This window comes from Gossypium raimondii, chromosome 12 (assembly GCF_025698545.1).
Source record: "Gossypium raimondii isolate GPD5lz chromosome 12, ASM2569854v1, whole genome shotgun sequence".
Taxonomy (NCBI): Eukaryota; Viridiplantae; Streptophyta; class Magnoliopsida; order Malvales; family Malvaceae; genus Gossypium; species Gossypium raimondii.
In genome coordinates, this window is record NC_068576.1 from 53,803,754 (window position 1) to 53,821,219 (window position 17,466).

The 17,466-nt window shown below is 32.4% G+C and overlaps 3 protein-coding genes across 6 annotated transcripts; all 3 read right to left on the minus strand.

Moving 5' to 3' along the window:
- Positions 1-3,406: 3,406 nt before the first annotated feature.
- Positions 3,407-6,094, minus strand: LOC105765235 (L10-interacting MYB domain-containing protein). 2 transcript variants are annotated; one of them, XM_012584229.2, is made up of 3 exons: positions 5,787-6,094; positions 4,217-4,555; positions 3,407-4,127 (listed from the first exon to the last, which is right to left on the minus strand). In XM_012584229.2, exons 2-3 carry the CDS (start codon positions 4,553-4,555, stop codon positions 3,942-3,944), a joined length of 525 nt encoding a protein of 174 aa, XP_012439683.1. In that variant the 5' UTR covers positions 5,787-6,094; the 3' UTR covers positions 3,407-3,941. The 2 variants fall into 2 exon arrangements, with proteins under 2 accessions (XP_012439683.1, XP_052481729.1); XM_052625769.1 differs by lacking the exon at positions 5,787-6,094 and having other exon boundaries at positions 4,217-4,747.
- A 4,921-nt stretch (positions 6,095-11,015) lies between these two features.
- LOC105765236 (BTB/POZ domain-containing protein At5g41330) lies at positions 11,016-12,865 on the minus strand. The gene has a single exon (XM_012584230.2). It carries the CDS (start codon positions 12,548-12,550, stop codon positions 11,156-11,158), a length of 1,395 nt encoding a protein of 464 aa, XP_012439684.1. The 5' UTR covers positions 12,551-12,865; the 3' UTR covers positions 11,016-11,155.
- Positions 12,866-13,714: 849 nt separating this feature from the next.
- On the minus strand, positions 13,715-17,056 carry LOC105765237 (uncharacterized). Of its 3 annotated transcripts, none has more exons than XM_012584235.2 (2): positions 16,726-17,056; positions 13,715-15,413 (listed from the first exon to the last, which is right to left on the minus strand). In XM_012584235.2, exons 1-2 carry the CDS (start codon positions 16,837-16,839, stop codon positions 14,157-14,159), a joined length of 1,371 nt encoding a protein of 456 aa, XP_012439689.1. In that variant the 5' UTR covers positions 16,840-17,056; the 3' UTR covers positions 13,715-14,156. The 3 variants fall into 3 exon arrangements, with proteins under 3 accessions (XP_012439689.1, XP_012439688.1, XP_052481569.1); XM_012584234.2 differs by having other exon boundaries at positions 13,715-15,416; positions 16,726-17,055; XM_052625609.1 differs by lacking the exon at positions 16,726-17,056 and adding an exon at positions 16,182-16,666 and having other exon boundaries at positions 13,715-15,416.
- Between the last annotated feature and the right edge of the window lie 410 nt (positions 17,057-17,466).

The following is a 17,466-nucleotide window of genomic DNA, read 5'->3' on the forward strand; positions in this document are numbered from 1 at the left end:
TCACCCATATTTACAAACAATGGTAAAAGTTGTTTTATTTATCCTTCACCATAGTTGCATCACCAAAACTGTCACTTTCGCGATCCCTTCTATGAACATTAAGGCTTCCTTTGGTTTGGCTTTTAATGCCAGTGAGGTGCAGTTGGGGGGAAAATATGGTGCCAATCTCACTGGTATGTTGTTTGGTTCAGCAGGTCAGTCCAGTGAGAAAGCATCTCCACCACGCTGGTCAGCTGAAAATCAACTGGAGATTTCAGCAGCAATAGAGATTTCAACTGTTGATATTTTTAACAGACAAAAATACCCTTACTCTTCTGCCTCCAATATTTTACCCTCTTTCCATAGGCTATGCAGCAAAATATTACAAGTATTAGGGACACAACCATTTCTTATCATCTCATTTACAATAGCATTTGCTTCAGATAACTTCCCTTTACGACAGTAGCCGTGCAGTAAAGTGCTATACTCATTCGGCAAGCAACCTTTCTCAGGCATTTTATCAAACAACTCTCGGGCAAGCATTTAGAGACTAGAAAATACTAACAATATTCAGAAGCACAATAATAAAATGTATTTATCACCCAATGCCGGGGTAAGATCGCATTCACTCACTGCAGCTTTTTCTTCTATCTTCTCTTTTCTACATCCAAAAAATTTTACAACAAAAATTAGCATATATATGCTTCAAATAGGAAAGGTCAAAGGAACTGCATGGTGTTTCTGCATCAGAAATAAGTGGGGTACTTGGCAAAAATTAGTGGTGAGTAATGATAATAAAGTAGGTTGTAAACTTTTAAATTTGTAAAATCTAATAAATAATTTAACTATAAAAAATTAAAAATAATTATCATTTTATCTAATAAATAATTTAAATTAATTATATAATTCATTAAAATATTAGAAGATACATTTTAATATTTTATTAAATGAATTTATAAATTCACATATTTTAATAATTTTTAAAAAAGTAAAATAATTTTAAAAATTTTTATTATATATCAATTCTAATATGATGTCCTTAATAGTCATTTTTTATTCTCACCTCACCGCTATAGCTGCGTTTGAATCCAAACACACACTCCACTATTATTTCTAATCTCACCGCTATAGTATCCAATCTCACCACTACAGTAACTAATCTCACCGCCACCGTTTTTTTTAACCTCACCAGAGGTAAACACTCTGCCAATCCAAACTAGCCCTAAATCTCCTTTCCCTTATCCACCCTAAGGGCCAGTTCTTCATTGCTTTTGAAAAATGCTTTTGAGAAGTGCTTTTGAAAATTTTGAATGTTTGGTATTGCTGTCAAAAAGTACTTTTGAAGAATAAAATGTCTATTTTAGACATGATATTATAAAATAACAAATATGTATTTAAATAATAATCAAATTAGTTAATATTATGATATTTTAGCAAAAATATAAAAAATTAATTTATTATAACTTATTGTTAATATTTTAATATATAATATTAATTTTAAATATTTCTAAGTAATTAATATTAATTATTTATTAAATTTAATTAGAATATATAAACTATATTTAAATATTTAAATATAATAATTCAATATTTGTAATTAGATATTGACACAATTGTATTATTATAAAATTATTTTTTATTTTTAATTAATGCTTTTAACACATTTGTATTATTTTATTTTAAAATGTATTTGAATATATAACTCATATTAGATATTAACATAACATAGAAAATATAAACCTAACAAATTAAAATATTACATATATTTGGATTAAAGTTTTAAAAAGGGGATAATATTTATATATCAGATATAAATATTAAAAATTTTACAATAGCATTTACAATTTAAAGTGAATTCATTAAACTAGAAGCTATAGCATCTCTTGTTAATTCCATTTCAAAACCACTAAAATTGTTTGATTCACCGTCATCATCACTATCATCGTCGTCGTCATCATCATCACTTTCTCGACCATGCGCATTTTCTGAATCAATATTATTCTCATATGCCCAGTTAATATCTTCGTATTCCATAAAATCTGCATCATTTCGACTAACATGTTTTCGGATAAAATTGTGTATCGTCATTGTAGCAACAACGATCATCGTTTGCTTTTCAAAACTATAACTTGGCATATCCCTTAAAATGGCCCATTTTTTTTCAAAACACCAAAAGTTCGTTCAATCATACTACGTAATGATGAATGTGAATGATTAAATATCTCTTCTTTACCAGATATCAGTCTACCTCTACGAAAGTCAGGTAAATGATATCGCTGACCTCTATATGGTCCAAGATAACCTTTCATTTGAGGATATCCAGAATCAACAAGATAATATTTTCCTACAAGTCATAATATAACAAACAATTAATTCAAGAATTTTTTTATAAAAATTATCAATTAAAGAACTTATACTTTATTATTTAAAAAATCACATATAAATAAAATATCTAACCATTTGGTGGGTGCGGAAATTTATATTTTGGATCTCGAATTGCATCAAGAAATATTCTAGTGTCATGTGCTGGTCCTTCCCATCCAGCCATGACAAATGTGAAACACATATTAAAATCACATACTGCCATAACATTTTGAGTTGGGATACCTTTTCTTCCAATATAGGGAATTTGTTCATTTGGTGGAAAGCCACAATGTGAGTACCGTCAATTGCACCTATGCAATCCTGAACAAATAATCATATTACTCTAGTGCATATTTTTAGTTGACCAAATATATCAAACTATAATAATATAAAATTAAATTCTAACATTAAAATGCGGCATATATCTAGAATCTTTACGTATTTGTTCGGGTATTGAGCTAAAAAAAGGATCTTCGGGTGCAATTAGATCAGTGGCCATCCTTGAAACTTTCTCAAGCACAATTGCAAAGTGTCGACTTATTGTTGATCCAGACCTTTGAAATCTTTCTCGACATTAGGAAACTTTTGCTCCGGTGCCCAAGATGTATAAAAAAATTCCCAACATTTCACTAGAAGATATGTTTCTTGAAGTTTGCAAGTTGTATCTTGTCTCCAAAACTCTCAACAAACTTGTGAATACCATTTTAGACATCCTAAAATTAATCATACAACATGATTCGTGACCATCAAGGATCTCTCGGATCCATGTCTCACCTGATTGTTTTGAATCCATGCATGGTTGCCTCAATATATACTTCTCGTAATATAATTGCACGGAAGAAAATGTAACAACAAATAATCGGTTAAAACATTCTATGCGTTGTAAAATCTCTTTCTTTTCTCTTTCTTCATCACTTTCATCACCGCTGTAATCGTCAACTATACTCATCACCTGTGAATAAATTTACGTTGTAAAATCATATATAAACAACTATTGATAAAACTAATTTAATAAAAATAAGTAGAACATAAATTCAATATCTAAAGACCAAACATAAACAACTATTAATAAAACTAGATTACACATAAATAAGTAGAACATAAATTCAATATCCAAAAACCAAACATAAATAACTATTGATAAAACTAGTTTAGCATTGTCAGCTAGTCACATAATAGATATCTTTGAACCCTAGAAGATTAGAAAATTTTCAACTATCCTCCATTTCCGTCTTAAGCCACAAAGCTCTAATCTTGGGATTAATTGATAAAAACATAATTCGTTTGTCCTTATTGAGCAGTAATTTAAGTGCGAAAAAGTATAGCGGACTGGCTTCTGGAACTTCTTCCGACATGCTGTCAAGCATTTTGACTGCTTGTGGAATACCATATGGATCCATAACATGAGTCAAACTAGATGTGGCTTGACTCATATTGTCAGCTGCACTGCATAATTTTTCTATTTGACTAGATAATCTTGCAACCCCTCTAATTTGCTTTGAGGATTTCTTTCTTCTAGTTTTAAAACGTGAACTTGATATCTCAGGGTTTTTTCTTTTTTGACCGTTTCCATCAATTTGAACATCATTTCTCATATTTTATTCTTCATTCTCTTCAAGTATTTCGTTGTTAACATCCTCAAAAAAATCACTACGGAGTGTACCAGAAGAAGGTGCCCATGCTTTATCACCTGTTGCAACTATCCCCACGAACATTTGGTCCAACTTCGCTTCGAATTCAGAATCAATGCCCGATGTTCTAAATTTTTTAGCTTCAGGCACAACCTACATATAAAATGATAGTTTAATAACAATAATTATCAATAACCTCATAAATAAGGAAAAAATAAAAATATTCAGAATTATTAATGTACCTGGAGCCTACTCTCCCACCAATCATCCGATGCATCAACAGTCCTTTTTATAGGATTCCACCCTAGACCAGTATCTTCGCCTTTAAGTTTCTTCCAAGCTTTCCATTCTTTTTTTAGGGCATCCCACCTATTTTTAAGTTGTCTTTGTGAAAAACCCTTGCCCGTTTCTTTCTCAAAGGTGGTCATTATTTTCAACCATCCATCTTTTGTGAAATGAGTACCAGGCCTATTGCCTTTCAATATCTCTTTAATACAAATATCACAAAATATTTCAGTCAATCTCTTATCCCACATTGCTTTCACTTTTTCATCACTAACTTCAACCGCCGAAGTACTCATCTATTGTGTATACGAACAGATTCGTTTCAGCCAGTAAAGCAATCAAGAAAATCAAATGTCACATAAGTATATTTGTTTACATATGTATCAAAATTTTAACTATATGCATGAACAAATAACAGTAAAAGATATGTATGTCCTTATTCTAAAGGAAACATCTATTTTTTGTATCAATTAACTATTTAAAATATATTATGCGTGACTCCATTTTGATACACTCTCCCACCATTAATTAATAATAATAATAGCGTAATATACACATTAGTGTTATATCTAGGTATAATATTAAAATAACCAACAGAACCGACAATGCTACCCAACAAAGAAAGAGAAAGATAAAAGAAGCAATTTTTGCTTAAGTAAATGAAGTTTTTCGTATAAATATTTTGGGTAAAACTTCTTGCTCAAAAACATGGAAAAACTGTCCATTGCATAGTAAATGGAGTTCTTTCATATAAATATTTTACTAGAGGATTAATATAATTTTTCGTAATAGATTTATTATCATTAATAGAGTTTTAATAAAGATAATATATAATCCTTGTCGATTCATCATATTTTCTTAATTTCCATCAAATAGGCATCAAAGCTTATGTTAGAAATTGTTTTTAAAGCTATGATTGGATGCCCAGTGTTCAAGATGAGGTGCAGACTAAAGAATTGTTGTAGATAATACAAGTTTTGTGACAACAAAATGACGTGGATATTCAAATGGGCACGAATGGAGGTTCCACTTATAACCCTTGTCTTCATAGATTTTGCAAGAGATGAATTGGAAGAGCCCTAGAATTGAGTGGTTGATGAGTGAAGATCAAAAGTGGATAATTTTCATGGGAAGGTGCACGTTGAAGAGTATTAGGATTGGAAGTCATGGTAGAGGCTTATTTTAAGTGAAAACCTACGGTTGAACCTAGAAAGGTTCTATTTTTGAAGCTGCAATTCAATGGTGGAACAGAGTTGAGGAGCAACAATCACGTCAATGAAAGCAGAAATTCAGTAGTCTAGAAACAAATAATACTCAAACCGAATCAGATTATTAATAAATCAATTTAGAATAATATAAAAATCAATTGGTTTCTCTCTTTTATTCCTTCAATGTCTATATTTTTCTCAATAACCTCATAAATAAGGAAAAAATAAAAAATATTCAGAATTTCCCAAGACGTCACCAGCAGTAAAAGAAATGTGAAAAAAAATGGAGTTACCCAGACGAAAAAAAAGATAAACTCACTGGTGGTGGGGAGAAGAGGAACAAAGAACCAGAGGCTTTTGAGAAGTGGAGAAGAGGAACAAAGAATAAGCACCAGCAGAGGAACAAAGAACCAGCAAGCAGAGGAACACCAACACCAGCAGAGAACCAGCAGAGAACAAAATTTGGAGGAAAAAGGGTAGCCGTCGGGAACACTAGCACCAGCAGAGAAGAACCAGCAGAGAAGAACAAATGTGTGGTATGGCTAAAAATGTAAAAGAACAACCCAAAAGTTCTTTTTAGCTGGAAAAGCTAAATTTTTCTGCTTTTCATTTGCTGAAAAGCGCTTGCAACAAGTTAAAATTTTAGTTCCAAATGAAATGGGTTCTTTATTGCTTTTGATGAAAAAGTACTTTTTCATATAAAAGTCCATCACTTAAGCATAGGAGAACGGGGCCTAAGTTTTTACCGTCTACATTTATCTCTTCCTTGAATGACCGTATTCAAAGAAGGTTATTTTCTTATTCCAAGTCTCCAATATGGAACCATAATTGCTCTTGATAAAGCATAGCATTTTATTGGGATTTGATAACACCCCATGATAAAATTATACATTTAACATCTTTAAAAATAATAAAATTATACAAACACTAAAATTACATTTAAATCCTTTCAAAAATTTATAATTCAATTTTAACCCAAAAAGAATTTTTATCTTCAATTGCTACTAACTAATGCAGCCAACAATTTTAACTTCTTTAACGAAGAGGAGGTTGTATTATTTTTTCTTTGGTAAATTATAAGATAAGAGTAAATCCCTAACAACAATGCGATTAACACTACTCAAACTCAGACCACATTTGAAACGGTAAACTTGTGTTTACAAGAGAAGGTTGCATTATTAATTCACCCTAAGTTTACATGCTTTTGATTTGTGCATTAATTGTTCATCATTTTATTTTCGTTGTTGATTATTAAGTATTAACTCCTGACATTTTTATTAAAATATTATAAAAATAATAATTATTTATCAAACTAACATGGATCCTAAATTATTTATCAAAATATTATCATTAGAACCATAACTTTGATTTTTATATTTTTTTTATATATGGACGGCGATTTAAGATCTCAAGTTCACAAAGATTCTCTATCTAGCGAGACTGAAATCATCACAAAAGGTCCACTCTAAGCATTTTCCGTCTTTAAAAACCCTCCTCCAAGAAGAAGGTGAAGCATACTAACAGGGCAGAAAGTTTGTTTCTATAACAGCTTAGTTTTCTTCGACCATCATCTCTAATGGCTCTCCGCAGTTACCACGACAGAAACTGTTCTCACCCTAACAACTCTTCACACTTCCACGACCCAAATTTTGTATTGTAAACAATAATTATATTATATTCAAAATTATCAAATTGAAGACCAAAAAGAAGAAATGCATCCCCATTTCACGAGGTAACATCTCAAAGGCAATTTACGGCAACTCATTAAAGACATTGAAAGGGATAAAAGCCAGATGGACCAAACATGTATGGTTTCAGCACTTGAATGTCCTTATCATTTGGTGGGGATTCATATTTGACAGGCTTTATCAATATTTCAAGCTTTAAACTCACCTAAAACACCATACCGGCATTTAATGTAATCAAGCCCTTTTAGGCAAGGCTGGCTAGGCTAAGTCAAGTCCTAACTACCCCAAATGCCATGTTGATTTTGCTGGTGCAGGACCGAACTAAACATGGATGAACTGCTTCTTCAAAACGTGTCCAGCTCATGGGTTTTTTTTTTTTTTGTTATTGTTCCATCATTGCCAGTCACATGGATTTCTTCTGTCAAAGCATGGAAGAAAAAAACAGAACAAATTTCAATTTCATTTTAAATGAAATCAACAGCTAAGTCCATGGAGTTGGACTTTAGTTCATCAGGTTACCATCGACTGTTTACAAATTCAATGCCAAAACCAAACCTAAATCTACAGCTCTTAATTAAGCTCACAATTAATTAGATAAAATGTAATTATTGCTAGTAGATTTTTATTTTCGGAATTTGTTTTGTTTACAAATAATAAGTTTTATTTTATGAAATCGCTTAATTTTTAAGAATCATGAATTTGGATATCGAGTGTATTTTATTTTTGTTATATGATTATTTTTTATTTCCTTTAAATAAATTGAGGAGACTTAATAAATTTTTTTAACATATGTTGTGATGTGACATATTGTTAGGGGTAAAAAATCACGAATAAGTAAAAATGATGGAATAAATTGAGAAATTGAACACACAAATTTAACGTAAAAAAAACTTTTAAAAGAGGATAAAAAATCACGAGTAATGATAATTTTAGTACAATGCAAAAGAATGAAGATCAAAACTAAACACTGAAAATAAAGAACCCTCAATACAAAATTCTTCAAAAGTGCTATGAGTTCTAATATTTTAATTGGTGTGTTTTTTAAAGTTGTAAAAGAGTTTATTTATGAGTTAAATTGTAGGTCAAATAAATTATGTTAATAAATGTTAAATATATTATACTAATAAAGACCAAATATTTTAAAAATAGAATATATTTTATTTAAATTACCTTATAAATAATCTCTCATTTTATTTAATAAAAATTTAGATCACACGGCTCTAATACATATAGTCAATTTTCTTTAATCAAAATAAATCAAAAAATTTGAAAATTTTCAAAATAAAACACCTCCTAAAAAATGTCCGAAAATAGAATAAATTTTAGAAGACTGAACCGAGTTGAACGTTTTCTAACAAATTCACCGACCTCGTAAGAGTTTTTTTGACAAAGACAAAATATGACAGGTATTGGTCATAGTTAATAAAGAGTCAGGTATTGGTCAGTGTTAGTCTATTGTACAGAAGGTCAAATCTGTACAGAAATCAATTTGGGGCAGCTTGATTTTGAGGTTGTTGTACTCTTTTGAAAATTTAAATTTAATTGTAACTTTTACCCTGTAATTTTTTTATTTATAAATTTTAGTCTTTTCACTTGATTTTACTGTTAAAATAAACAGTATTAATGGTAAAGTACATTAAAATTTTAAAATTATTTTCATTCATATTTAATATATATACAAATTTAAAAAATTACCATTTTAGAAATTCAAAAAATAAAAACTCTTTAAAATTCAAAAATAAAAAATAAAAATGAATTTTAAAATATAAAAAAAGAATCTAAGATTCAATCTAAACTAGACCAAACAAACCATTCGAATAAGGAACCAGTTAGGATATCAATCCGACAAGAAGTAAAAAATCAATTGACCCTGAACTGGTACAAACTGACTTAATCGAGCTAAAAATCGATTGAACTAGCAGTTGAACCGATTTTAAACTGGCCTAACCAATTGGTTCCTAAAATGACTGGTGATTTAAAGCAAATAAAATATTAAAATTCAAAAATAAAAATTATAAAAATCGGTTCAATTGGTTTTTAGCTTGGTTCAACCAGTCCATACAGATTCATGAGTTAACTAGTTTTTTACCTTTGACTGGATCGATATCCCAGCTAATTATGATCAAATCAGTTCGATCTTGTTTAGATAACATTGAATTTTGATTTTTTTTTAATTTTAAAGGTTGTTTCATTTTTAAAAAAAATTATAATTTTAAAACCTTTTATGTTTTTTGTTTAAAATAAGAAAAGAAAGGTATGGGTCAATTTGATAAAAATTGTAAATTTTGAGGACTACAAAAGTTTAAAATTTTAAAAGCTGGTAGATCTAGAATTGGTACAAACTGGTTGAATTGGCTAAAAAACAAGTTAAATTGGTAATTGAATTGATTTTTATATATTTTTAATATACTTCATTTTTTATTTCTTATTTAATAATTTTCCTTTGAATTGTTTTGGTTGATCGTTCCGGGAACCAATAATTCATATTAGTTCGAAATGGGTAGTCGGTTCAATCAATTTTTTAGCTCAGTTCAATTAGATTGTACCGGTTCACAAGTCAACCGATTGTTTGCCTCTCATCGAATTGATATCTCAATCGGTTTCCTATCCAAGTGGTCGATCTGGTTACATTTAGATAAGATTGAATTTTGAAATTTTGTTTATATTTTAAAAATCATTTTTACTTTTTATTTTTTATTTTTAAAGAGTTTTTATTTTTTGTCTCATAATTTTTATTTTTCAAAAAACATTATAATTTTTTAAAATACATTTTTATTTTATTTAAAATATAAAAAATTTATTGGACTACATCGAACTGATTTTCTTACACTGATTTTGTTTTTGCAACCCTCTTACCATTTTTTTCTACTTTACTTCTTCTTTGTAATTGAATTTTATGTTTTATCTGAGTTTTTTCATTATAAAAGTTCACCTAACACATTTTATGCAAAAATATATAGAAAAGAACATAAAAAGTTATTTTAAGAAGTAATAAAAATAGATTTTAAATTTGGAGATGAGAAAAAATCAAAGTCAAGGTTTTTTTAAAAAAAAAAGAAGAAGAAGCAGCAGCTTGTCAGCCTATAAGTTTTATCGCAAAAAATTAGATTTAGATGAGTTTTTCGACAAATTTTTAATCTCCTGTCATCAGAGATCTTGAGTAAATAATAAAATAAAAGAATATGTTTACAAGTTTTTATGTTAATAAAAAGAATTATTAAAAATTATTACATGTCACAAAGTAATTGACTAAATTTTTTTAATAGCCGAGGTAATTTAGGTAATGGAAATAGTTTATGTACTATTTAAATAAATTAATATAATTTCGGTGTCATTTGTATATATATATATATATATATATATATATATATATATATATCACCGTCCCACTTTGTTGTTTAAGCTAAACTTAAACTACTGAAATTAAATATTCAGAAATTTGCAGACATTCTTAATGGTATGACCTGATTTATATAAAAGAAGTCACAGTGTAGTTGCAAATGCTGAAGCCGCCGTTCTTGATAAAGTAATGCATACATGCAGAGTGAAGCTCACTTAAATGATTGTCATTGCCAAAAGGGCAAACTTTTAAGTTTCAAACACCAATATTTGCCACTGTTATTTTCTTCACAAGTCAGAAAACTACTTCTGCCATTAATAATAATGCTTTCTCTGACCATAACATGTTGTGTTACTGTTTGGTCTAAATTAAGAGGAAAAGGGTTTCATCCTCTGGGCTTAGCGAAACATCATATAATATTTGGACAAAAGCTGAGATTGGTTACAACAAAACAAAGAAAAAAGATCCTAGGGCAATCACAAACGCAACAGCAATTCAATTAACAGAAAAGGCTTGCATCTTCTTGTTAATGATTCAATATTTAATTAAAAAAATCTGTTGTTTGATATAATGAATTCCATCACCAAGAATCAAATCAATAGCCATAAAACAATTACAAGATAAAACAGTGTCCTATAATTACAACAGCTAACCAAAGGATCATAACCCCCTGGTTGAACCTTGCCAAACCTCAACAGCTTGCTGATCCTTTCGGGTTACAAACATCTTGTTTCCACCAAATGCCAAGTTGGTTACCTTCAAGCCTCCCATTGCCTTCACTCTCCCCATCACATTCTTCCTAAAAACCCTACCCTTTAATCGACCCTCCGAACCCGCCGCCACCTCCGACCACAACTCGATATCCCCTCCTTTACTGCAAAACACTTGATTCCCATGGCTCTCGATTTTGCACCCTAACCCTTCTTTCTTCCCATTCACTACCTTCCTTCTATTCTCAACACACATCCATGGATTACTATTATCATTTGCATCATTGTTCACAGTCCCTAAACATCTCAAATCCGCATTGAACACCTCCCCAGAGCTCACTCCAACCTTGAAAAGCACATTCATATTATCTGAAACACAAACATCGGCAAAGCAATCGACTTTCTCCTTCAATTCAAAGGCTACATTACCAGACCTTATATCCCAGAACTTAATGTTCCCCGATACACCCGATAACCCACTATGCGACCCGGATGCCATGAGTAACCCGTAACCCGAAACCCATCTCAGCTTTGTAGCTGGGATGGCTGAATCGAGATCAGCCCCGAAAATCTCATTACGAGCAATTTCAATAACAGGGTTCAACGTATTCATATCATAAACCAGGATTGAATTGGAGTTTCTCCTACTGGATTCGAAGCTAGTAAACAAGAACTTGCCTGATGAACCGATTGCTTGAACCGTGGAACCGGATCGGGTCGCGTTCTCCCAATTGAGAACCTGTTTGACGCGTCCTTTTTGGAGATCAAGAATCTGGAGCCCCGAAAAGTCGGTGGCCCCGGCCGCCGCGATATCCGGAGAAATTGCGAGCAAGGAATCGATGGCGGTGAATTGGGTCAAAATCGTTGACTTCCTTGTCAGCGACCAATCGAAAGACGTGATCTTGCTACCGTGGGAAACATGCAACGACCCAAACGGCGTCGAGGCAATCGCAGAAGGGGTGTCGCGGCCGTTTAAGGGTAATTCAGACGACTTCCGGAGGGCAAAAGCGTCAAGGTGGGAAGGGTCGCTCAAAGAGCTAGTCAAAAGCGACTCAACGCCGTAGAATCTGGACTCTTCGATGAGGTCCCGGAGGTCAAAGTCTTTGACTTTCGAAGGAAGGGTCCCGCTGCGGAGGAGGGAGAGGAGGAGCGAGAACTGATCCGGGTCCCGGTCCAGGAAACGATCCGAACCCGTTTCCGCAAGTCGATAAAGAAGGGATTTAGGACCCGCTTGGGTTAGGGTCTGCTTGGTCGTTTGGAAAATCCGACCGCCGACATTAATCGATACGACATTTCTGTTCAACTCCGGTTCTGTCTCCAAACAACAAATATCGAATGATGGCATAATTGTCTCAAGGAAAACCTTCTTACCCTGTTTTCAAAACCCAAAATTTGAGCAAAGATTTTTTGCGAGAGAAAGACAGATGGACTCTAATTTTGAAGGGAGAAGGAGATGTGGGCAATAAGATAATATAAAGGCGGTCAGGCGTAACAGTGACGGATTATGAAATCTGAGCATTTGAATGCATATTTGACACAAACTGAATATTTTATAACTAAACACCTGAAACTGATGAAAGGAGCCGTCCAAGTTGAACATTGACAAGCGTTTTACATGTCTGACTATCTGTTTCGTTTCTTTTTCTAGAAGCACAGGAAAAACAAAAATGGAACGAGAATGCTGTTTTGTCTTTTTTCCCCTGGAAGTATTTTTTGTTACCTTCTAGGCCTTATTAATTATTTCTTTCTGACCATTTATTTATTCCTCACAATAATACCAATATTTACTTTTTGTACAATAGAAATAAATTTAGACAATATGCTAATATTTTAATTTTGTTTTTTAATTCATATTTTTACAAAAAGAAATGTTTTTCAGACTATTTCGTCTTTCTTTTATTTGTTAATTCAGTTTTCTAAATTTCATTTTTATTGAAAACTTTAAACCTGGATTGCTTAGATTAATATTAATTATCACTTTAATGATATTTTATTTATCAAACATCTTATTTCTTAATGGACTCTAATATCAATTATGATTTTATAAAATTTAAGTTAAAGATATGTATTAAATGCGTAATCGCATTATTTGTAAAATTCAAAAAAAAAATCCAAACTATATAATACATATATTTGTAAAATCTAATTTAAATCAATTTGATGTTTAGAGATCAATTTAACGAAAAAGGGAATAACTTTGATCCCCCCCATCAGCCCATCAGTTCAGTGTAGATTTCAATTAGCCCAACAGACCAAACTGGCTTCCCCAGTTTCAGTTTAGCCTTTGATCTGTTGATGGATAAGATGGATAAGAAGTTAGGCAGCTAACTCTGATTTCCAGCTGCAGCTTTCCATTGAGTTTCAAAACAACTTTCAATTCTTAGACTTTTGAATTGATTTAAACCAAACATTTAAATACTTAAATATTTTTATCATTTCAAGCTTGACAATGACAGACAAATTTTTTTTATTGAGTTCAGTGACAGAGAAAAAATTTAATCGAAGCATCTTCAGAAAACAATATCACCCCAGCGAATTGAATATCCATCAATTTTGCAGATACCAGCATAAGTAAACATCGGTAAAAAAATTTCCCCTTCTTTTAACGGCAATGCTATTATTATTTATTATTATTGCCATCTACTATCCTGTCATTAGGATTTTAAATATGGGGGCACAAATCAAAGGACTGTGTTCATATCTTTCTGCCTAAATTAGAGATATATAATACATATATTAAACAATAGAACTACGCCCATAAGACTCTGTTTCCTCCGAAAACATTGCAATATGCGCCGTCTGTGTCAAACCCCCCTAAAATTATCAATGATATGGTTGATTAACTGTGCCCTGTTGCTGTTACCAAATTGTTTACTCTGGATCCCCAAAGCCACACCTATGTTCTTAAAATGATGTGAAAATCAGAAGGCATCGACTAAAATGTGTACCGGTTAGCTTACTCCTGGTTGCATCATAGGAAAAAATGACCAATTCCTGGCTACATTATCATCCTTTCCGGCTACCTTCTTGTTGGCCCACCAATCGGAACTAAGAATAGGCTTATGGGCATCAACTCCATCGACGTTCTCAAAATTGAATTCTTTAGCTGACCCGAGTGTTAAGGATTGATTCTCGTGGTGCTGCGGTGTGCCTTCCCTGTCTGCTGGAGCTTTCTCTGGTCTTTCATTGGATGTTTCACCGACACGATATTCATAATCATCTGCCACCTTAGTTGTGTTTTCTTCTCTTTCTCTTGTTGCTTCATTATGTAGAAATTCTGGAACAGCTTCAGATGATGTTGCTGCCCCAGTTTCCGCACATCTTATAACTTCTTCCGTAGTCAACTCAAATGAAACTCTATGATTAACTGCAACTTGATCAATTGGGTTTTGTTTAATCAAACTCGGATGTGACACGATTTCAGAGAGCGGATGATCCAAACGAAGACCATTGCGAGGGGTGCACGTTGTAGCATCTGGGGTTAAAGTTCCAGAACCATGACTTGATCCCCATTCACGGTTGGAAAGCTTATCAAGGTTCAAGAGCTTGGGAGGGTCACCCATTCGGAACTCAGGAAAACGTAAACCAGCAGCAAAATCACCATCAGGGAAAGGAGATGAGGTGCCAGAACCTGAGATTCCTGAGCTTGGTGAGATCAGTTGCCCAATGGGGCTCCCAGGATGAAGTTGATAGGACTGAAATTCATACTGGTATATTGGGAATCTCTGTCCAGCCTCTCCATACTGGAGGTTAGGGCCAAGGAACTGAGCAAATGGCACCTCGGGCGAGGAAGGTGTAGTCAAGTGTACCGACTCCGGAGGAGGAGTGAAGGGAGCAGTTGAAGGTTCAGTGGTGAAGGTGGAGAAAACAGGTGGTGAAACTAACTGAGTTTCATGAGCATAAGGGCCAATTGCAAAAATTGAAGCAGGCCCTGGGGAGTACATACTGGCAGAAATAGAGGTGAGAGACACTAACCCAGCTGGAGATTGAGTAGCAGAAGGGGGTTCAGATGGAAGGAAAGATGCAGGAGAGGAAGGAGGTGCAACAAAGGGAAGTGTCACTGTAACGGCTTGGGTTGGAATTTCAGCAGCAGGCATATTAGCACGGGAAGAACTCGTTTCAGAAACAGGAACAGCAGGTCCAATTCGCTTTTTCTGTTTGTAAGATCCGAAACACCAATATTTGCTCCACCAACCACCCCATCTTTTCTTCTAGATGTCACCAAATTTAAGATGAAATGGATTAATACGGGAAATCACACCAAATCCTTATCTAGCTAGAAAGAAATCAATTAAATGACACTGCAAAAACTTTGGTTCTAAAAGACAGCCATATTACAACAATAATACAACCCACCCTCGTTGAAGCTTTTACAGAAGTGTATCAAGTAATGAAACATATTAAAGCATACATGCTCAAAGTTATAGGACACCATGCTACAAATATATTTTCAGCTCTTTGGCAGAAAGAGTATGAGCACACGGCTCTTTTTTCCAATTGAAAAGGTTTTAACCAACAAGATAACTCAATTTAAACCAACCCTTCTAACATCTAATTTCAAGGAGCAGAGGTAATTTTCCTGCCCCTTTTTTAAGTACTTCTGAACCTTCAACTTCGTGATTATAAATTACTATTTTTCAACTAGACCTCCAGTACAAGGAGATTATACCTACGGAAGGAATAAAGCAATTTCTATTATTCAGAAACACTGGCTATCTTGAATTTTGCATGTCCAAATGGAATTACCTGATCTTAATATCTACAGAAGTTTATAGTTTCCAAAATCTGAACGCATTTGAAACCTTCTAATTAGCTATCCCAATATCATGGCCATAAATAGACCGTGATACAAATCCATTTAACAACTGTATTTAGGTTCCAAATTGTATAATTCTTTTGGTTTTTTACTTCTGATCTAGGAACCTCTGCTGAATGAAAGTAAAACTAGAAATATGACGTGAGGAAGATCATCTAACCTCAAGGTGTTTTCTCGGTATATAAGGAACCATTTTTTTCCTGGAGAACCCATACAGACTAATAAACACTGTTTCATCAACACTGACTATTCTCAGATTCCTGAACTGCCAAGTTCAAAAAGTAAAATACCTGTACGTTCTAAACTTGGAAGAACCAAAAAAAAATTATAAATGCAAAAACTTAAAACAATTTATAAATATAAGTATATCTAAACCACAAGCAACAGTTAGAAGACTTGATTCTGGTATAAGTCAACCTTCAATAAATCTAAGCCTAAAATCACAACGATTTAACTTGACATTTCCTGAGCCAAAAAAATAATCCTAAACTTGATTAAAGATCGAAGTTCACTAAATCACCGCAGAATATAATCAAAGAAAAAGGGAAAAAATCATACAAAAACAGATCACGAAATGAATGCCAAAGAAGCTTAAAAACACTTCTGGAACTCAACCAAATTGATCTAAATTCAATTAAAACAATCACGTCAAAGAAACCAACAGTAATTAAAAGAATACATATGAAGGAAAATATAAATTTTACCTGAACCGTAGATTGCGGGACACGATTCTCAGCTGAAGCGATCGCGTTAGCGGCAGCATGTATAGTCTCCAAAGGGTTATTCATAGCTCTAGATTCTCCATTTGCGCCTCTCATTTCAACGTATTTTGTTTCTTTTTTTTTTTTTTTCCGACGAACCAAACAGCTCCAAAATTACCTTCCTCTCGGAATTGTCAAATTTTCTCGAGAAAGAAAAAATCGAGAGAGAGAGTGATCGGCGAGAAGGAAACTGTGATTTATAGACGAAGCTTCCCTACGTATTTTGAACTCTTTTGTTTTTTTTTGTTCATTAAATCTAAATCCTTTTTTTAGTAGATTACTAATATCGTGTGAAATATATGTATAAGCAAAAGCTACTAAGGTCAAACACGGCAGTCACTTGATTTTCTATAAATTCGATGTGATTAACGAAAAGACCCGAGTTTAGGTTAAAGTTTATAAATTCCTTAAATTAGTAGCTCCATTTTACTAATATGCCCTTCCTGTTCACAGTTATTTACTAATATGATTATAGTATATAGAGATTTTACCATATTATGTAAAAAGATAAATATTAATTTTAATATTTCAACAAACAAAATATGATAAAATCTAATTAGTAATAATATTAACAATGATAAATTTGATTTTAAATAATAAATAATAATTAAATTTTATTTAAAGTTGTCTAGTATAATATATAAATAAATAAGAAAATACAATTATCCAACTAAAGATAATTTT